This window comes from Suricata suricatta, chromosome X, assembly GCF_006229205.1.
Source record: "Suricata suricatta isolate VVHF042 chromosome X, meerkat_22Aug2017_6uvM2_HiC, whole genome shotgun sequence".
Taxonomy (NCBI): domain Eukaryota; kingdom Metazoa; phylum Chordata; class Mammalia; order Carnivora; family Herpestidae; genus Suricata; species Suricata suricatta.
The window spans coordinates 26,080,861-26,104,240 of NC_043717.1; the positions used below are offsets into that span (position 1 = coordinate 26,080,861).

Below are 23,380 nucleotides of genomic sequence, written 5' to 3' on the forward strand. Positions count from 1 at the left end.
AGGAGTGTCAAAAAGGACCAGAGAACACAAACAACTTCTGTAGAAAAAAGCACTCCTGTTTCCCCTAGCTCTGGTTTTAAGGCTTTCTGGTGTGTTTATATTTTGACATGTGTTTCCACCTTAGGCTTAATATGCTAAACTCATGAGACTGTTAGCTTGCTACAGGAAATGGGTTTCTTTGCCAACTCTGCATCCCTAGCAGCAAGCAAAGCCTTGCACTCAGTAGGCTCACACTCAATTTTTGTAGGATAGATTCAGATATTTATGATATAGCCAATGAGTAAGAGAATGGAGACATCATATTGTTAAACTTTCAGTAAATATAAAAAAAATTTTAAATAATCTGTTCAAAGAGGAGGACAGGGCAGCTCAATATAAGTAGAAGTTCTTGGATATAAGATGAGGTAAAAACGGAAGGAAGGACAAGTTTGGGGGTAGTTTGCATAAGGAATAATATGATGAATACAGAATTCTTTCATCTATTTCAGTATTCATTATAATGAGTGTTATATGTTCTGTAAATGAAGAGATTTTTCTATGTTTTAAGTATCTATCTGTGACCAAGGAAGACAAAGTTCCTGAAAGGTTTACATTATGGTTAAAATATGAATAATAAACAGGCAAACATATATTGCAATTTCAGCAATTGACAGCCTTATGAAGAAAGTGTGCATGCATCTGTGTGTGTGTGTGTGTGTGTGTGTGAGAGAGAGAGAGAGAGAGAGACAGAGAGAGAGAGAGACAGAGACAGAGACAGAGAGAGAAAGAGAAATTTCTTTAACATGGGAGGAGCGACCAAAGGCATGTCTGAGAAAATCATTAGAGCACAAATGTATACAAATAAAGAGAAGTGTACAAAAATTCTGAAAGGGAGGGGATAGGGCACAGTGGATGAGAATTGGAACTCGGGTAGAACCCTCCATTAAAGAGAAAAGCAAATTTAATCATAGGAACAAGAATTAGAAGAAAGGGTAAGAAGCTATGTGAGAAGAAATGGCGGGAAGATCAGTGTAGCTAGGATGTTCTCATTGCAAACTCTGGTGCTTCATGAAAATTACTTATATTAGCATTAATGTTATGCTTCATCAAATAATAATTTCAAATTCACATCGCATCTATGTTGATGTGAGCTTTTTTTTTAACTTGGAATTTGCAATTAGCATGCTTCACTTTTATTTGTAGATTCTTACTCTCTTGATAATTTCTTACTCTAAGAATGGGGGTCCCTTAGGGATGACATGTTTTTCATGCATTTTAAGCAGTTCTTTACTGCTATGGTTATTACAGTAAGTTATAGTTTTGGTTCTTGCTTCTTCCCAATAATGTGTGGCAATCTGTCATCTTCTTAAACATGCCATGCTGGACAACAAGAACAAGCCACTGAAATTATCCAATTATTTTAATATACTTATTTTATGAAAGACACATTTGATAGGCAACAATTTAGAGCCCCTTCCGGAATTTCTGCATGGTGCCAAACTCCCAATAAATCTGTTATTTACTACTTCTGAAAAGATGTATAGGAGCCAAGAAGTTGTAGAGGAGTTTCTAAGCAGCAATAAAAGGCTAACAATATTTACGTAAGACTGAAGTGCCCAACTGCTTAACTGTATTGAGACTGAATTCTCCAGCCACCACCAGCTAATAACATTGAAAAGTTCACTTTAAGATGTATTCCCATGCTTACACAACGCTGTAATCCTAAGGCAAGCGACGAGAGACAAATTATCTTAGCAGTAAATTTTCATGCTGATTTTCTTAATGTTAGTGTGTGTCCTCTAGTTACAAGAATTGAGACGACCAAACAAAACTTTATTACTGCTGGGGAAGTGTAAAGGGTCAGCAATAGTGTGAATTTCTTAACATTGAGGTCCCACTGAAGGGCAACAGATGGCAGAAATTTTAACTCAAGTAATTTTTCCATCAAAGTTTCTATCAGCAGTTGAGTCCCAGCAGCATGGCTGTTAAGAAGCCGTCCAACTCTCCAGCCAGCTGGTGAAATCAGCACTGTAAAAGCCGACTGTATGGAAAACAGGCTTGCATTCAATTTGGTCTTTTACACCATATGCCTTTTTCTACATAGCCTTTGATGTAATCCATATGCATTCAAAGTCATTTATCTCCTACGAAGTCATTTGAGGGAGTAGATTACCAATTAGGTATTAAAATACCTCCAAAGAAAAATACCAAAACTCACTCTAGAGCAGGTAGTGGCAGAGACCTACGTACATCTATTCAGCTCTCTCTCTGGGCAAGTCAGTGGTTTTCCAAAATGACACCTGCTACCTGAGGTCTTTGTCGGGGGCAAACTGGGTGAGAATTAGAAACCCTGGGTACTTCCTTTATGAGGAAGAAAGCATGTTCACAAACTCATTTGTCTCACACCTTTGGGCAGGGGCTACCTAACTCCAATGTGCTCTGTGAATCTAAACTTGGTATGATTTGGGTCCTTAAAAAAAATACTTGGGAGTTTTTCTCTCCATCACAAAGAGCCAAGGCAAGGCAAAGCTGCAGAGAAGCTAAACTTGGACTCTTAGATGCTTCTTTCTTTGCCTTCTTTCCCCAACTCCAAGATATCAGAGCCTGTTTTGTCCATTTATTATTTTCTCTGAGAGATCACTGTAATGTTCTCATGCTACAACCACACAGTTTATAAGTCATTTTCTATTCTTCATGCAACTTTCCAATTTGAGAAAAGGCAACGTATATTCTACTTGACTGGGGTGTATGTTTAGACTAAATAGTTGAGATTTGATGGTGAACAAGAACATCATAACATATCTAATCCATGTTGACTATATTCTCGATCACAATTAAGTTGTATCATTGTGTTACAAAGTAAACATGTTTTACTGAATTTCTTTACAGCACTATATATATAATATATATTACATGTACGATATATATAATGGAGCAGTAAAACACAGTAACATTGAAAGATATACCAGAAAACTAATTAACTTAACATTAAAAAGATGTTTTGCCTAAAAACAGCAGTTAACTCGTGTCAAAATAACACACTGCTGTTTTCCACACCCTATGTTTGCTTAACATTTGTTGTTTTAAAGCCTAAAAACTTTCATCTACATAATACCTCTTCTGTTTACTTCTTAAAGTTGATTTTAAACAGAATTTCTTTTTTTTTTAATTTTTTAAATGTTTTTTTTTATTTATTATTGAGACAGAGAGAAACAGAGCATGAGTCCGGGAGGGGCAGAGAGAGAGGGAGACACAGAATCTGAAGCAGGCTTCAGGCTCTGAGCTGTCAGCAGAGAGCCCAATGCGGGGCTTGAACTCACGAACTGTGATATCATGACCTGTGCTGAAGTCGGCCACTTAACTGACTGAGCCATTCAGGCGCCCCTAAGCAGAATTTAAGATTTGGAGGTTTCATGCTTGCTTATGGCAACAATCTTTAGAAGGTGCTGTTAGTTTTTATTTAGTCATTTGTTAATGGGAATGTGTTTTTTCCCCACCTTTTAGCTATTATGAATAGCGCCCCTGTGAGCATTCATCTACAAGTTTTTGTTTGAACACGTTTTCAAATTCAGCAGTAAAATTGCTGGCTCCCGTGGAAATTTTATGTTGAATTTATTGAGTAACTGCAAACTGGTTTCCTGAGCTGAAATATGGCCCACGAAGCAGCACCACCCTATAAAACAAACAGGCTCCATTTCCATTAACAGCAAAAATATTCCACTCTTTTAAATATTCGATCTAATGGTGATTTTGATAATTTCTACTGTCAGCCTCAAGGATTTTCTACCCCATTAAATAAGAGTCCATGTTTTAAAACTTACTTCTTTCTAGTCTGGAAGAACCTATAAAGCTGAATGTTAGGACATGTCACGATGTCCATTTTTCTGTTTTCATTCAAGGAACTTGCTGGTGCACCAATTCACTGTGACTATATGACTTAATGTTATTTTCATAACTTTCTTTCATGGTGTTCAGCTTTCCCTTTGAAAATTCCAACTAACATTTCTTCTTGTTCTGAAATGAGTAGGCAGAAGTATCAGCTAGCTGAGGAGGATGTGCTTGGCTGAACTAGATTTTCCTCGATTCCTAATCCGAGAGCTGTACTTTGAAAAAAGTCATAATTCATTTTTTAAAAAAATAAGGTTTTATGAAATTTCCAGGTTGTTCAATCTGCATTTCAGATATTTGGGGACAGTAACTAAGTAAATAAATTTTTGTGTTTATAGATATAGGCTAATCACTTATGAAGTTATAATAAGATCTTTCATGAGTAATTATTTTGGGGAAAACGCAATTTTAAGCACTATATGCACATTGTACTTTTATTCTTATTTAAGAGAAGAGATAGCAGAGGCATGGAGAGACTGAAGAAATTTTCCTAAGAGTCTGCAACTATTAAGCTAAAGGAGCTAAGATTTGAATCCATGCTTTCTAAATGTGGCTTCCAACCTCTTAGCCAATCTTCCAAACTTTTATTAGAGCCTAATGTGGCATGTCAATATTTTAGTGGGTTACAAAATTTTGCACATGCACTCAGTTACTGGTTGTGGGATGAATATATAAGAGGAGGCATAAGTAATCAAGTGAATGTATTAACAAGTGAGTTTTTAGTGGCATATAACATAATTGACACATTCCCATGCAAAACATATAATTTTTTAGAAAGAGACTTCCTATGGTGGCATAAAGAATTTTTTGGAATATCTTGAAATATATAAATTCATATATTTAATTTTATTATTAACCTGTCGAAGAGAAAAAAACCATTGCGTTGCACAGAACCAGACCATCTTTCTGGTATTGGCAGTCACTTTATTTTGGATGACAATACCAAGTATCAGTAGGACAATGATCTTTTTTTTTTAAGTGAATGAGTTAAATAAAATGCAGTTTGATAGACATATATAGAGAAACACTTCTAAGACTGTACATTTTTATTTTATTTCATATCTAGACATGATACTGTTGCTAAAACTTCTACATCTGAGGCTTTAAACCCCCATATACCCCAGTATATATCTGTTTGGTATATGGGCTGCTTGGTTGATTTTCCTCAAAGCAACAATTACTGTTTCATGCCAACAAATCTGTCTGCTACTAACAGGTACCATCAACATTCTGTTTCCTAAACTAATTTCTTAGCAAAACTTTAAACTCTTTCTCTTATTTGTTATTGCTCAATCGACAATGATTATGGCCAAGATACTTGAAATTATCAGAGATTCCGTTTGTCCTACTAATGGGGGCACCTTACAGAGTCTTTCTGGACTCTTCTTCTGAGATTTACCAGAATGGAAGGACAACCCCAGGCATCTAATGTATGTTTGTGTGCATGATCCTGGAGCTTCCTAATCATCAGTGAAGAAAAATACCATAACTTTTTAAAGGATTTGCAATATCATTCAAAGTTTCTTAAGTAAAAGAACTTTTCTCTGGACATCCAGAATTCCCTTTCTTATTTCATGTATAAATCGAGTCAAAAACAGTCTAAATAAAATAATCTTTTAAAAAGATCCTCCAATTAAGGGAAAGAGTTTTGAAAAGATGTTAATCAATTTCAACTAAACCACACTGTCACAAACTGGGGAACTTTAGACATTCTTAAGGCATTTACCAGCATCACACAGTTCCAAGACTGTATAGAAATAAATGTACTAAAAGATCAAATGGCATCAAATGGCAGCTTCTAGCCAAAGTGAAGTAACAGGCACCAGATTTAACCTACAAGCTAAAAGCTCTATCAAATGGACAGAATGGGTGAAGTGATGGTTTTGAAGTCATTATTTATCAGGCAGTAACCGATATGGATCTTTGAGAAATTAGAAATAAATGAGCTGGGCCTACATTCACTCCAGCTTCCTGTTTGGAGAGAGTTTCAGGCTATGACAAAGGATAAAGAAACCCTCACAAAGCCAGGAGGGCTCCCTGAGTTGATGAGATAAAGCAGGGACTCCTTGGAGTTCAAGGTGCCTAGGATTCACAGGGCAGAGTACCAAATGGGAGATAGATGCACAGAGAGAGAACACTGAAGACCTAGAGGTTTCCCTTCTATTCTTCAGCTGAGTCCCGATCAGCTGTTATATGTGAGGAAACTACACACGAGTAGGGAGAGAAGTACACAAAAAGATGAAAGGTAACAATCACCAGAGCTCACAAGTGGCTGAAACAGTGTCTGTTCCTACCAGCCACAGTAGAAAACTTCACCGTTTACAGGGCATGAGAGAATGTACTCAGAAGGATTTTGCCTCAGTAGTGGGGACACTAGACTTAGGCTGTTGTGCTCAAAACTCACAGAGTCTAAAAGAGAGATGCTCCAAAGATCAAACTTTTCCCAAGTAAGTTAATTGTGTCCCAGAACAAAGGTCAAGAATACTTATCTGCACAAAAATATGAAGCACTCAACAAGTTAAAATTCACATCTGGCATCCAGTCAGAATTACCAGTCATCCAAAGGAGGAAAATAACACCCATAATTAAGAGAAAAAAATAATTGAAATTGACCCAAAATAGACACACATGACAGAGTTAGAAGACAAGGACATTTTAACAGTTGTTATAATTATATCCCATAATTTCCACAAGGTAGAGGAAAGATTGCTAATTTGAGTATAGACATGAAACATGTAAAAACACCCGAATCCTACATTGTCAATGTGTTGAATCACACAAAACAATAATGTCTGGGGTTGAAAATGTATACTAGATGGGATTAACCACAGATTAGATATAGCAAAAGTTTTGACGGGTCAGTTTGATAATATAAATCATGTAAAATTAATTGCATAGGAAAAAATACTGAAAATAAAAATTACAATAAAAATAATGCCTTGAAAATTCTAAGTGTGAGAAAAACTAAAAGCTCTTGTTTTCCAAGAAACTTAAGAGGCCTCAAGAACAAGAAACACAAAGAAAATCACACCACGGCACATCATAAATCAATTGCTCGATTTCCAAAAGCACTCCCTCATAAACCTTCTGCATGTTCATCTCCATCTCAGAGGGGGCTTCCCAAAGATACTGACCTGAAATATGCACCAAAATCCATATCAAAACAACTACTCCCTGGGGAGTAGAATGGAAGTATACACCCACTTGCTTTATTTTGTATTATGTTTATATTTTTAAATAATAAAGGACGATTAAAATATATAACTGCCTTGAAGAGGATATCTCTGGAAACAGCAAGACATTTAACATCTCAATGGCACCTTTTTGACACATAATTTAGAGATCCAGGGATGCTGCATTAGCTCAAAGTTTACTTAGTGCCATTACAAAATGTATTTTCTGTATGATGGCAGATTGGAAAGCCATGTATTTCCTCTATCTCCAGTGACAATGCTGATGTACATATACAATCAATGACTGATATAATTATGCAAGATTTTAAAATTATTCATGTCATATATTTACAGCACCAACCTATGCATAAGTGCTTACAAGCTTACTTGCTTAATACCAAAAGGTATTTTTGCTATGTAAAAAAATATTTGAGAATAGAGGACTAAAAATACGTAAGGCTTGTTATAAGCAACTCAGTGAATCTTGTACCTAAAGTATATATTTTATAAACTAAGTTATACCCTCCAAAATCCAATTTCTCTTTATCTGCATACACAAAAGACACAGCAATTTGAAGTTAAACTATATACTGGTTATAATTCATATGTTGCATTTCCATTAACATAAACCATAAAAAAGTCAATGAGTACCACCAATTAACTCTGCATTGTTTTGGCCTCTGGACTATCTCAGAAGGCATTTTGTCAATAGAATATATAGAAATATTGCCACATCACCACAATTGTCCCTAGGGGAAACAGAACTGTAATTTTATCATGATGGATATTTCCAACAACTACATTATTGCTAAGCATACCACAAGTGCTCCTTTGAGACAGGATTCAACATAAGGCAAAAACCCAAACTACCCCAAAGCCACATGACACCCTGGTGCAAGATGCTTTGCGGTTCATCAGATAAGCCAGTTATATCACAGCTAACTCTCACCCTGATACAAATAGTCCATAGCGCGGTTTCCCAACATGGTCATTGCAAGGATGTTCTAGTATGTGTAGTGATCACAACAAACGTCGGGAATTATAACTTTCCATCATCCTTCACAACCTGAGCTTAAAGAAACTAAACAGTTGTGATATTGTGGTGAAGATAAAGACAGTTTGAAAAAAGAGGTCTCAAAACCTTACCTTAAGACACCATTTGTATTTGGCATGTTCCCAATTCTCAGGAATTTGTGTCTTCTTGAGAAATTGTTCAGCTTCTGTTAGCCATTGATTAAGTACCTTCATATCATAATGAAACCGCCGCCACTTTTCCACAGATCTGTCAAATCTCCTACAGGAAAAAAATATGGATCAAGAAAAAATAAATGGATTATACCAATTATGTGGACATAGCATATATGTTTTGTTACATTGGCAAGGATATTATTTTGATATGTTCTCACACTTGCAGATTTCAATTTTAATTAACACAGGTAAATGATATCAAGAGGCTATAAATTTTCCCTTCAAAATCAAACACATTTCTTGACTGAAACAAAGCTAAAAACAATAACTTTGGAGTATTAACATTTTCTTCCCTATTAGCGTATTTAATTTGTAAAAAAAAAAAATTCCAGGAATTTAAAAAGTATATTAGCATCCAGTAAGTATTTCAAACCTAGAGAGTCAATATCAACATACTTTTTAGTCAAAATCAAATTATCTCATGAAGACTATCAACTTTGGTATTACTTTTGATCCTAAAGAAGAGTTTATTCATTAAGGTCCTCAAGCATCCAAGATGACAGATGTAACTTATCCCATCAAATCAGATATAAGCAACCAACTAGCTAATATACTAGTCTAAACCACGTGATGAGTGTTGTCTTCCATTAATCTTGTTTTATTGTATCTGCTAATATTTTCAACTGGAATGGTCAAAGAACTTAGTGTAAGGTATTGTGTTGTTATATCACATGAAAAGAATATTAAGAAGGAAGTATTTGGTCATCTTCTGGTCACAGAAGTTACTGAGCCAGAAATGAGTCAGGGCTGCATGTTTACCCTAAGACAGTTGCTCATAAGAATTGTCAATTAATTAGTATCTTTATAGGTGGGATTCTGATACTCATATTTGTTAAAGTACCCCAATGATCCTAATGTACAATGTGAAAAACACTCTATAAAGGAAGTTTTAAAGTCTTATGGGGCTTATGAACTAGTAGGTCTCCTGGGGCCCGTCCAAACAGGTATTTGCTAGGATTAAACTGAAAACCGTCCTGAAGATTCTTGGCTGTGGGGCTGTCTCAGAGCCCATATGCCTGTAGAAGTTCTCTGAGGTCTACTGTTAAAGGTCCAATGGGTTAGGGGTACCTGAGTGGCTCAGTTGGTTAAACGATCAACTTCAGTGCAGGTCACAGTGTCATAGTTCATGGGTTTGAGCCCCACGTCAGCTCTGTGCTGACAGCTCACAGCCTGGAGCCTGCTTCAGATTTTGTGTGTGTCTTTCTCTCTGCCCCTTCCTCATTTGCAGTCTCTCTCCCTCTCTCAAAATAAATATTAAAAAAAGATTCAATGGGTTATAATTTTGAATATCTCAACATCTTTTCAGATCTCTACCTCCACTTAGGAAAATAAATTATTATAGAACTTAAATAATGCCCCAATTTCCTACTGTTTTTATTGGGAAAAGAATGGACTCAAGATTTCTTTTTTTATGTTTTTTATTTATTTTTTGATAGACCAAGAGAGAGCACAAGCAGGGGAGGGTCAGAGAGAGAGAAGGAGATACAGGATCGGATGCAGGCTCCAGGCTCTGAGCTAGCCATCAGCACAGAACCCAACAAGGGGGCTAGAACCCACTAACCGTGAGATCATGACCTGAGCTGAAGCCAGATGTTCAACTGACTGAGCCACCCAAACGTCCCTGGACTCAAGATTTCTTAACACTTACTATAAGCCAGGCAGCGGGCCCTGAGTTTTAACTTATTCATGGGTTCCTACAACACCCCCTGCAATGCAACAATTATTGTTCCCATTTTCTACCAGAGAAAAGTAAAAGGCTGAGTAGCCTGCCAAAAAGCAAACAAGAATAAGATGGCAGAAAGGGAATTCTAACTCGAATCTCTCTAGCTTCCATCATGCCTTTGACATGTTTCTTTGGTGGGATGAAGTCTTATGAGTTAAATAATTCAAACAGATAGTTGTAGTGTTTTTCTTTTTATCTTCTTTATCATCTTCCAAATATTTAATAATGCATCTATAGCTACATTGCAGTTTATGAGATATCACATTTAATGATTAACTCTATTTCTTACTTTAAAAAAGTCTAAAACAGTATCTTGTTAGCATAAAAAAGGCAGCCAATCGTAACCAAAAGGGGTAATCTGTAACTCTAACTAGCTTAAACCGAAGAATTCTGCCCTTAATAATTAAGGGGTTTCTAGAGTTGCTCAAATATGATATATCCATCAATCACAAAATGATCTTGGAAATATTTTACATGATTAATGATAATTTTGTTTTCTTATATTTTTGGCTCTAATACACAATGAATGACCTAAGGATATATCACAGGCATTTATTTCCTTTAACAGAAACTTTACATTGCATTTGTCTTCTAGGCACTCACATCACTACAGTCAAAGTTGTTACTAAAAGAGAATCTAAAAAAACATGAGGTATAGTTGGTACTGTCGCATCTTGGTTAAGACTATAGTTGATTTCAATTTCCCCCGAAGAGTTTTCCATGTTGTGAAATGTTTCTACAACTTGCACTTCATACTTTGATACTCAGAAAAATGCAGCAACTTCAAAGTAATTTCAAAAGGCAGTTCCACATGCTGACAACTACAGCCTCCAATGCTTTTCCGGCTACCAGAGTTTGAGAAATAGGCGGAAGCCAACCAGAGCACACAGGGACTGACATTTGGTTGCAATTTACCATTCCACCTCTGTAGCAGCCATTGGTCCCCCTTCTACTTTGCTTTGCTTCACTCTACCCCACCACCAAAATTAGCCTGTTGCCAACTCTTTTCAGCTACCAGCAGGTGGCTGTTTTTCCACGTGTCCTTTCTTTTTAATGTTTTTATTTTTTGAGAGAGAGAGAAAGAGAGAGACAGTGTGAGCAGGGGAGGGTCAGAGAGAGAGGGAGAGACAGAATCCAAAGCAGGCTCCAGGCTCTGAGCTAGCTGTCAGCACAGAGTCCGATGCAGGGCTTGAATGCAGGAACCGCAAGATCATGTCCTGAGCCAAAGTTGGAGGCTTAGCCGACTGAGCCACCCAGGCGTCCCACCACGTGGTCTTTAAATACCAACTTTTCATTCCAGTCTGCTGCATAGATGTGTCCCTCCACCATTCACTGCACTGGCGATTACCATCTTCCACTAGGTTCCACAAAGCCTCCTCTCCTTCCATTCCCTGTTCCTCTCCACAGATCATCTTTCTTCCAAGTTTCTCAGAAGAAGAAACCCCAAAGGGCCCATAAAATTAATCATGGTACCCCCGGCTCTGCAAGGCACAGGCAGAGGTAGGAAGAAAAGGGAAATGGGCTTTAAACCCTGGCTCTCAGTCTTACACTCTTTCTCCAGGCCCACGAAAAATGAGACAGGATGCATTTTTTAGCCACACAGGATGATCTGTGGTTCCCCAGGCCACTGTGACTTTGCCCATCAGTCCCTTATTCTTGGAACGCCCTCTTTCCCCTTGCTCCCTCTCCCCCAACTCCTGCAGTCCAAACTTTTGCATTAAAAGACTTGGTTTGAACTACTTCCACTGCCACTTCGTAAACATCTAAATCTAGAGTATTCATGATGGTCTGCAAGCACTAAAACTTTGAAAACTATAAAGTTGATTTAATTTTATTATTAAAATTAATGTTAAAATGAGTACTTCTACTCAAACAAAATATTAAAGAATAAAAGCATGCACCTTACACGTGGTGGCATTTAATGCGAGTAATAATGTTTTAAACTCCATTTCAAGCATTGCATAAAATTTTAAAATATACTTTTCAGCATTTTAATATGCGTTGTTAATGGCGAAGTCTAAATCTATTCTTGAATTTACTATGTAAACTTTCATTTTTTATTATGACTGCTTTTAAACGTACACTCTTACCCACCAAGGAAAATTCTCAATGAATATATATAAATTTTGCTAGCTTTAAAATGTTACATTTGTAAGTTTCATGTCTAATCAGTCACTAGGCTCCCTAAACTCTTCTTACCCTATTTATTGGACTGCCCAGGATGGGGAATAAGCCAGCAACAACTACAAATACACAGAGATATTAAAAATACCATTCAGGAAAATAAATATAAGTTTTACCCTCCACATCATTACTAGGGGAAAAAAAGTTGGTTGGTTTTTATTTTCCCTGGCAGTAAGAGGAAATGTAAAACCGAGTTAAAAAAAAAAAGGGACAGAAATGTCAGTATAAACATATGGATAATAAATCAAGTGATTTTAAAATTTTGCAAATATTAAAATTCTCATTCACTATGCAAGCAGTATTTAAAATTACACTGGTGCTTCATTTATGTGCAGCATAACTTATTTCCTGCTGTTCTAAATCAAGTTAGTCAGATTATTCTCGAGCATAAATTACATTTAGGGAGTAATTTAGGTACTTTGAGACATACTTTAACACTTCCAGGTCATTAAGGTGGTGCTCAATTCTATGAAATAGATTTAAATAAATAATATCCTAGTAGCCTTCTGACACATCCATTGTTGCTTTATACTTGGGTCTGCTAACTCAGCATTAGGCTGTTGATTATTTCTTCCTACATATTTCATCTTTGATGAGGTGAGTGGGAGGTACCTCTGCTAAAGTCTCAGGGTTCAAACTGTAGGTGTTGATAAATAAAGTTAAATTAGTTCTTTGTCCCAAACTATAGTACGTTACACATCCCCAACCACTCCACTCCTGCTTTGCCAGTGAAATAATTATGTAGTAAAACCTAAGTAGGGTACCACTTAGGAAGGTGGCTTTTTTCCCCTACAGAACCTGACTTACCCTGAGGAGCTCCCCCATGGCTCCAACTCTCCCCACCTCTCTGATACACCTTTTATTTTTCTCTCCTAAGACAGTGCCCAAGATTTCTAGGCTGAAGTATATCCTCTCATGCCCATTTTTTAATATGCTGGACCCAGGTCCATTCATGCATAATTAGACTCTACTCCAACTGCCAGAGGGTCTCAGTGCAAACACTTGCTGAATACACGCTTGTACCTGAGCCCCTGAACGCCCTCACCTCTTTAAGCAGACAGAGCACAGCGGTCACGTTGCCTAGGTTGGAATTCTGGCTTCATCATTTGCTGTGTAGCACTGGACCAGTAAGTGACCACTCTGAAAAGTAAATGTAAAAGTAGTTCCTACTTCCTCCTAAAGGTTAATTGTGAGGGTGAAATGAAGGAATGTATTTAAATTTCTAAGAACGGTGTCTAGCAGTGTTCGACCAACAGTGACAGTAGTTTTTGGTCTAATTATTCTGCCTCTGTTTGGCTTAGGTTTTTCAAATGCAAATCAAATCACCAATACAGAATCCAAGACATGCCCTTGTCTCTTTGGTGGGGATAATTCATTAGCCAGTTCAATGAAGCCGAATCATGACTCTAGCATAGAATCCATAGTTTACCACGTCTGACCCTAACCACACTATACGTATTTTTGAAACACTCTTCATTGTGAAATAATATAGAGAACGATACATAGAATCTCATGTTGTCATAACCAAAGCAAAGAAATTAAAAAAAAAATTCCAGTAACCAGAACCCATCCTTTTTAAAGAAAAAATTTTTTTATGTTTTTTATTTATTTTTTTGAAAGACAGAGAGAGTGAGCAGGGGAGGGTAGAGAGAGAAAAGGAGACACAGAGTCTGAATCAGGCTTCAGGCTCCAAGCTAGCTGTCAGCACAGACCCTGACATGGGGCTCAAACCCGTGAACCTTGAGATTATGACCTGAGCCAAAGTCAGACGCTTAACCAACTGAGCCACCCAGGCACCCCAGAACCCATCTTTTTTTTTTAATTTAAGTTTATTTATTTATTTTGAGAGGGAGACTGCCTGAGCTGGGGAGGAGAGAGAGGGAGGGAGGGAGTGGGGGAGGGAGGGAGACAGAGAGAGAGAGAGAGAGAGAGAGAGAGATTGAGAATTCCAAGCAGGCTCTGCACCGTCAGCACAGAGCTCAATGCGGGGCTCTCAGACTCATGAAACTGAAATCATAACCTGAGCCAGAACAGAAAATCAGATGCTTAACTGACTGAGCCACCCAGGCAACCCTTGAGGAGCCAAAACCCCTCTTGAACTGCCTCTCAGTCACTACCCTCTGCTTCCTCCACAATTTAACGTCCTTCTTAACTTCCATGAACTTTTCATTCTCTTAGAGCTTTGCAATTTAAATAAGCATCCCTCACACTGGAGTTTGGTTGTATATGCTTTTGAAAATTTATAAATGCAACCATATAATATGCATTATTTTGCATGAGGGTTTATTTGCTCAATATTGTACTTTTCTCCCTTTTCCCCCCACAAAGTTATAGTTTCAAGATTTTTGTTAAAAGTGTTTAAATGGCATGAATCAAAATGTTTGCAAAACTTGAGAGACTATTGAATGCTGAGAATGAACTGAGGGTTGAAGGGGAAGGGGGAGGGGGGAAAAGAGGTGGTGGTGATGGTGGAGGGCACTTAAGGGGAAGAGCACTGGGTGTTGTATGGAGAACAATAAAAAAAATGTTTGCTTATTCATTGTTGCCTGATATTCTTTTGTGTACTTTAAAAAAAACCTGTTAATACTCATTTAGGTTGTTTCTAGTTGGATGCTATTATAATGCTACTATGGACATTCGTGTACCTATCTCCTGGAATGTGTGCACAAGCAATTCTTTGGAGTCTATACTTCGGACTGAAACTGATGAGCCGCAGGTTATGTATATCTTTAATCTGATAAAGTACTACCAGATGTTCTTCACTCCTAGCATAGTAACATATTAGAGTTTACACTCACCTTTGCAATTTACAGTCTCTGAGCAAGTATATAAGAATGGCCAGTGCTCCATGTTCTCACCAGCACACAGGACTACCAGCCTCTCAAATCTCAACCCTCCAGGTCATATACCGAGATACTTTAGTTTTAATTTGCAAGTCCCTGACTTTTTTTTTAATGTTTTATTTATTTTTGATACAGAGAGAAACAGAGCATGAGAGGAGGAGGGGCAGAGAGAGAAGGAGACACAGAACCAGAAGCAGGCTCCAGGCTCTGAGCTAGCTGCCAGCACAGAGCCTGACGTGGGGCTCGAACCCACAAACGTGAGATCTGTCCTGAGCTGAAGTCGGAGGCATAACCGACTGAGCCACCCAGGCGCCCCGCAAGTCCCTGACTTCTAATGGGGCTGGCAAATTCCTTCTATAGGTGGGTGTTTTTTTTTTTTTTTTTGCCATTTGGATTTCTTATTTTGTGAAAATGAAAAAAAGCCTTATGTGAATGTGAGACATAAAACACATTTGCTACATACTATAAATTGATCATTCTAGAAACACTATCCCAAGATATAAAACACTGTCAGCAGCCCACAACCCCTGGTTGCACCCCTCCTCACTTTGCAAGAACTTCTCTCAGTTTTCTATCATTATCTGCTCTGTTCTTAAAGATTTATAGGAAATCTTCATAAATATGGGCGCCTATACTTCATCAGTTATTTGTGTGTTCCGTGTATCTCCTCCCACTCTGTGGCTTTTGGTTTCACTCTCTTGATGTTGTCCTTTGATGTAGAGAAGTTATTCACATAAAACACATTCTACGGGCACCTGGGTGGCTCGGCTGGTTAAAGCACCCTACTTCGGCTCACGTCATGATCTCATGGTTTGTGGGTTTGAGGCCTGTGTCAGACTCTGCGCTGACAGCTCAGAATCTGAAGTGTCTGTGTCTGTGTCTCCCTCTCTCTCTGTTCTTCTTCTGCTCATACTCTGTTTGTCTCTCTCTCTCTCTCTCTCAAAAATTAATAAACATTAAAAATACTGAAAACAAACTGAGGGCTGAAGGGGGAGGGGGAAAGAGGAAGTGGGGTGATGGGCATGGGGGAGGGCATTTGTGGGGATGAGCACTGGGTGTTATATGGAAACCAACTTGACTACAAACTATAAAAAATAAGGAAAAAAAAAAGGAAATGAAGGAAACTATATATCCTAAGTCTTATGTGCTCATAAAAGTTTGTTTCTGGTCTTCTGAACTCAAAGTTAAGTTTGGCTGAATAAAAATTTTGGCTCATTTTTATGTTCCTTTGAATATCTTAGTGATATTGTTTCATCATTTTCAGACATAAAGCATTGCATCAAAAATATTTTAAAAAACAAAACAATAGTCTAGTGTATTGTTTTCATTTATGATTCGTGCTTTACATGTATGTTTAAGAAACCTTCCTCTATCCAATATTCATTAACATATTCCCTATTTTCTTGTAAAAATTTTATAATTTGCTTTTTCCTATTTAGATTTGTAATCTTCCAGGATTTTATTTTCATGCATAGTGTGAATTAAGATGTGTGTATGTGCCTACATATGTGTGTATGTGTGTGTGTGTACATATATACTTTTTTTCTAAACAGGAGATTTTATTTTATAAGGTAAAATGTGCGTATGAATAAAACAATGGGCACAGTGGAAAACAAAAGCGTGTGCAGTGAAAAGTAAATCTCTCCCACTTGATTCCCTTAATTCAGCTAATTCTGTTCTCACTGTAAATAAAAATTTTATAATTTGAAATATTCCTAGAGCAGGACAAGGGAAAACAGATACACTGGTAGAAAGTAATAGCTTTTTCATTCAGTTTTATTATTTTCAGTATTTCTATTCCTAGTATTTTTAAAGCTCTGGATTGACATTTTATTTTGTAATAGCCTTAATCCTGTCTAGGTTGTGAGTCTGGTTCTCAGGCTACAAGACAATTTGGAATAGTACTCTGGTTTTAAGTTTTTTCACAGTGGCTATTATGCTTGAGTTTAGGAACCTATTCTCATGCCTTTATTCCCTCTCTCCACTGAAATTGTACACATTTTGTTTCCCTGGTTTCTCATAATAAGTTTTCATTTATTGCCATATGAGTAAACATAAGAGATGGACTTTATTTGAACTGCCTCACCATCATCAACACTTAATGTGACCTCTTTCCAATCACAAAGGACTCGTTTGCCATGCTTAAAAGGTGGCAGACATATTTTTCACTCAAAGAGAAATTTTGTTATTATAGGTGAGCCTCTTGGATTTCCTGTCTGGACATTTCTCTACACAATCTCTTTAACTCTTCAAAGTTCAACTAACATATACACCAGAGGTTGACAACTTTCTTTGTAATGTTCTCTAAAATAAGTAATCAATTAATCAACTAATTACTTAATGTTCAAACTTTATTTATTTTGAGAGAGAGTGCAAGCCAGCAGAGGGGCAAAGAGAGAAGAGAGAGAATCCCAAGCAGGCTCTGTACAGAGCCCCAACACTGGGCTTGATCCTAAGACCATGAGATCATGACCTGAGCCGAAACCAAGAGTCAGAAGCTTAAGCGACTGAGCCACTGAGGCGCCCCATGAATAAGTATTTTAGGTTTTCTTGGCCATGTGGTCTTTGTTACAAGTACTCAACTCTGCCACTGTGGCTTGAGAGCAGCCACACACTGAACAGAAGCAAATGGGTTTGGCTGGGTCCCATCAAATTCTACTTAGAAAATCAGGTATTGGGCCAGACTTAGACATTACCTATGCTTCATCTATAAAGTGACTATCACATAGTTTCAGGTTCTGGCCTTTAGCTGAGTTCCTTAGCTGTCTTTTTGAAACCTCAAATATGACATGTTAACAATCCCTTATTTTCTCCTTGAATCATTACTTCTAATTTTAGTTAATCATTTCCACACTAGAAATCTGGAGGTCATCCTTTATTCATCTCTTTGTTTCTCACAATGCTTGCATCTATATCCCACCAATTATGTTTTTCTTAATTTCTTTTATTTGAGAGAGAGAAAGAGAGAGAGAGAGAGAGAGAGAGAGAGAGAGAGAGGGAGTGTGTGTGTGTGTGTGTGTGTGTGTGTGTGTATGTGTGTAGGAGCAGAGAGCAGAGGAGGGGTGGAGAGGGGGTGGGGAGAGAGAGAAACCCAGGTAGGCTCCATACTACCAGTGCAGAGCCTGATGTGGGGCATGATCTCACAAACCATGAGATCCTGACCTGAGCCCAAATCAAGAGTTGGATGCTTAACCAACTGAGCCACCCAATTGCCCCTATATCCCACCAATTCTAAAACAAAAGTCACTGTTAAATTTGGTCTCTTTGGTCTAACGTCACAGATGTGGCCTTTCTTGAAAGTCCACAATACCTTTTCCTCTCCATACCCCAACTCATCTCTCCCTATCATCAGTTTCTCACAATTCTCTAATCTATGTCTACACTACCATCCCTTCTTCCTGTTTGGTTCCACCACAGAAAGTCACACGGATTAAAATGTGTACTACACTTCAAGACACTGAATTATCTCTAAACTTCCATTACAACCTAAATTCTGTTTTTACTCTGGGTCTTTTGCTATGTCTTAGATTGTGTCTCCTCCATAATGTCACAGTGTTCTGTGAAGCCTCTCTCCCCTGAAATGAGTTATTCTGGAAGAAGAGTTTCCCTCCTCTGCAAAAACCTCTATTACGATTCTACTTCATGTTCTATGGGCCACTTGGGTGGCTTAGTCAATTAAGCGTCTGACTCTTGATTTTGTTCAGGTCATGATCTCTCTTAGTTTGAGCTCCGTGTGGGACTATACGCTGACAGCATGGAGCCTGCTTGGGATTCTCTCTCTGTTCCTTTCTCTGCCCCTCACCCATTTGCTTGTGCTCTTTCTCTCTCAAAAATGAATAAATAAACATTAAAAAATAGATTCTGCCTCATGTTCTAATTATGGGGTTACAGAGCTATCTTTTCCCAAAGTATCTGAGCCTCCTACAAAAAGGAAATATGCCTTATTCACCTTTGAATTTCTAGTTCCAGAGTCCCTGGCACATAACTGTTTTATATATTTTTTAAATGAATAAATGAATAAAAGAATTCATGAGTGTTTTGCATAGGCTCCTTATATCTTTGAATCCAGTTGTCTCATAAATAAAGCAAGGATACTATTGCCTGCATTACAGAGCATTTTGATGACAATGAAAGCCTACTGTAAGCTATGAATAATAACATTTTAGTTTTATGTTATTAATAGCAACCTATGTTAATCTGCACAATTTATAACATTGATACAAAATTTAGAATTAAAAAAATCTGACTTTATATCAGAAATCATCCTGCAAATAAGTCAATACATTTCCAGAAAAATTAAAAATTTTAAATTTCCTAATAGAAAACACAGAGTGACTTTTGAATATATATAGTTTAGGAAGTTCAACACCTTCTCACAAAAAGATTAATATACTTTGCCAAAACTTGCCAAGGACTAATTTAAGTATAAGGATACATAATTACTTAAGAACTATATATTTTTTTAAATGGGAGTGTTTCAGAATAGAGTGATATCGATAAAATTCATCTTATGCCAAAGAACTCAAAAGTGTTACTTAATTTTTACAGTTATTAATCTAGTTCATTTATTAATAGCGCAAATTTAAAAATACAAATTGGAGAGACACCTGGCTGGCTGAGTCATACACCATGCGACTCTAGATCTCAGAGTTTGAAGTTCAAGCCCATGTTGGGGGTAGAAGTTACTTAAAAATAAAATAGTTAAAATGGTAATAATAGCAACTGTAACATTACATAAATGCTAATTATATTACTTGTAAGGCCTCACAAATACTTTAGTTTATCACTAATAATATGTAAAGAAATCTTAAGGGTTCTAAAGAGGTTTTTACATGTTATTGATCTCTTATTGGGCATGCATCTCTGGATGGAACTTAATTTGGGCACTGCAGTACTGCTTTTTCCTACAAGGTGGAAAATCTGTGGAGGAGGAGGTGAAAAGAGAAGAAAATGTCTTCAATAAGCCTGAGTCATCTTGAATAAGCGAATACTTGTTGAACTATAAATATACAACACATGCACAATATACTCACACAGTCAAATATGTACACATGTATACACACAAATCAGAACTTGACCTAAGTACATATAAGAGTTTTGGAGGCCTTCATTAGGTATATTATTTTGGCTTAGTAGCAGACACCATAAACATCCCTGGGATAAAGTTAGAAGTACTCAAATACATAAGACTCCATATTTTCACCTATCCTTGACATCTGATTATTGAATCTGCTAATTATCAAGTGAAAAGCAAAAGTGTCTCTGGCATTACTACTGTCTCTGGTATTACACAAATCTCTTTTGTCATTCTCTTTTATAAACACCTCTGTCATAGTATCAAGTCTCATCAGGCCAATGACAGTGTAAAAGGTACAGGTTTTGGCAGTTTTGTCATGGCGGGGAAATAGTCAGGGTATGCTATTCCTGCACTGGTTCTGAAAAAAAAATGTAGGATTATGCTAATATTAACCTAAAAATTATGCAATTTCAATGTCTTGATTTGGCACAATGAGCACCCTGTAAATATACCCCAAGTGGCAAAAATAGTTTGCTATTAGTGAGCTGTAATGTTACCTCTTATATTATAGGATCTTTTAGAGAAACCAACAAAACAAATGGATTCAGTAGCCTAAATTAAATAATTTAAATTCATTAAAAAGTTTAAGGTAACATTCTTTCTGAGGATTTGATATATTCATGGATCTCCTTGACAAATTGTGAGAATTTAATTTGCTCCTAATTTACATATCTCCTAGTATATAGTCCAAATAAAGATGATACAGTGTTTGACATCTTAGCTTTTAATCTTATGTTAATTTCTTGGCTAGAGAGACTATTCAAAATAAGGATGTCTTTCTCTTCATTCAAACACAAACATATGTAACTGATGTAGGAACTTTTACCTAGAAAGAGCAGCAAAAGCAGTTACAACCATAGATATGTACTACACACCCCACTAAGTTTTTCAGATTCAACAGAGTATTTAATATTTTCACAACTAATATTTTACAGATGAGAAAACCGACTTTGGGAAGCTAAGCAAGTTGTATAGTTTCAAGGATGAATCCAAGGCAATATCAGAGGTGAATACCATGAGTTAACAGTGTATATGGTTTTTTAAAAAGTGCAATTAGAGTTAGCAAATACCTCATTACCTTATGGAAGACAAGAAATCTTACTTCTCTAACACACTTTCCCCATGGGCATAAATCATGTTTTTATTGTTTGGCTCCATACTTGTATTTCTGAGCATGACAAATCTTATATTTTAAATGTAAAGGATGCACAAATGACCTGACCTCTAGTTTAAGCAGCAATTTCTCAAACTAATATTTCTTCCTTCTAGTCACTTCTCACTATATAGCATGACCCTCACATCACACTCTCCAATCAAAGAGAATTTAACTTAATGTTCCATGAATATCCTTGAGGGTTCCTCTCTTTGTTGTTTGCTTGTTTTCTTCATAATATTTCTTATGTCAAAATCTTACTACTTCTCCTAGATTCTCTATCCAGACATAACTTTCTCCATGAGAAGATTTCTGATGCTCTTAACTAGAAGCAATTCATCCTCTCTTAGCACTACCCCAACACTCTCTTTGTCATGCTTTAAAGAATTTAGTCCATTCTAATTTATATTGATATCATTACCCCTAAACTATAGCAATTGTTCTCTAAGGGTAGAAACTATGTTGAATTACCATCTTTAGGTTCTATAACAAGTACTCATAAATACTATTGGACTTAATTTTTGCAGATTTAAAATTAATTAACTGAATTAATTTTAATATGTACAATGGATATTCATTTTGAACTATTATTATACCTTTTAATAGGAAAATGTTCTGTGGATTAGAAATCCCACACTATCATCTGGCAAAAATGGAGACATAGTTTTCAATTTAAAGCAAGTCATAAAACAAGGAGGTTGTGCAGCATATGAAATATGAAGATCAGCAAAGGGGAGTTAGAGATTCTGCCTTATTGCTTTGTAAAATTCAGCAAGTGATTTAATTTTGCTAATTTCAGAACTCCCATTTGTGAAATATGTATGATAATGTCTACCTCACAGCATTGTTCAGAGGATTAGGAAAAAATATGCTAAAAGTTGTGAAGCACATATTAAGTGCTCAATGTTCACACTAACAATAATCATAACAGACATATATAATAATATGATATAAATACATAAATATATAATTGCTCTTTATAACATACTATTTAATTGTCAAATATATACACATACATGAAAATTTTCTTTCAATATATAGCTATAAATGAGGAAAATCTGTACAAGCGCTTCTGTATACTTTCTATGCACAAATGCAAGAACAACGCACACTATTCCTTGGAGAGTCAAATATTTCACTCTTGTGTATGTTGATTTTTACTCCTACTGTAAATGAGAAAATTGAAACTACTGTCGCAAATGGAGTTATACATCTTGCATTGTTCCTTCCAAATGAAGGGGGTATAGTAGGTTTGATTTGAAATTTTACTTCAATTTTTCTGCTACAGGAGTATGAGAGAAGGGGAAAAAACATTTTATTTCAAAATGGAGGGTGAACAGATTTTGATCTTCAGGGCAAGTAAGACATTTTAGGTGTCATTTTCTTCTCAAGAGTGTTATTAAAATACAAATTCAAAATATGCAATGTAAGATTTAAAAAAAATTAAAAAGTGACATTTTGTTTCTTAGGCTGCCAAAATGTTCACTTCCTCCATAGGCTGTTGCAGCAAATCCAAATACACCACTTAAGATCAGCTTCTACAAGTGTCTCTTTTTTACTTTTACTCTTTATTCCTTTTGACCATGACTAAAAGCAAACATTGAGAGCACTGTGCATCTTAGAATCTATCTTTGGTATGCGAGCACAATAACACAAATATAAAAATAAAATTGAAACAATTAACTGTTCACTTAGCTTTATTCTACATGGGCAATTCTATTTTCTCTCTTACACAGTTTCACTGGGACCATTACCTTCCACAAGACTGCTAACAAGAGCCCACAGACGCATAACAGTTATCATCTACCCTATTAATGAACATATACAAACTATCATTTTTCCCAATGTTTATGACGTTTTATTTTATGGGAATCAATCTCAAAGGTTGCAGAATTTAAAAAAATAACAGTGACTTTCATAATTGTCCATTAATTCTAAAATAATTTTCCAAAGAAACAACATCCCCCATTTTACTATTCTAAGTTGGTCTTGTAACATACAAAGACAGTACTATAGAAAAAGAATGAATTTGGAAGCATCATGTGGAGTTAATAGAGAATTAGTGCTGAAATTACACCAGGGTAACATTTCAATTAGAAATAGGAGGAGAAA

At 36.5% G+C, this 23,380-nt stretch overlaps 1 protein-coding gene across 9 annotated transcripts in view; it reads right to left on the reverse strand.

The window, feature by feature from the left end:
* Positions 1-23,380, reverse strand: part of DMD (dystrophin) — a 1,657,593-nt gene that overhangs the window by 1,056,980 nt on the left and 577,233 nt on the right. For all 9 annotated transcript variants that reach the window (XM_029929473.1, XM_029929472.1, XM_029929470.1 and 6 more), the window contains one exon: positions 8,187-8,334. In XM_029929473.1, the coding sequence (XP_029785333.1) occupies positions 8,187-8,334 (148 nt within the window). The remainder of the gene's footprint in view (positions 1-8,186; positions 8,335-23,380) is intronic.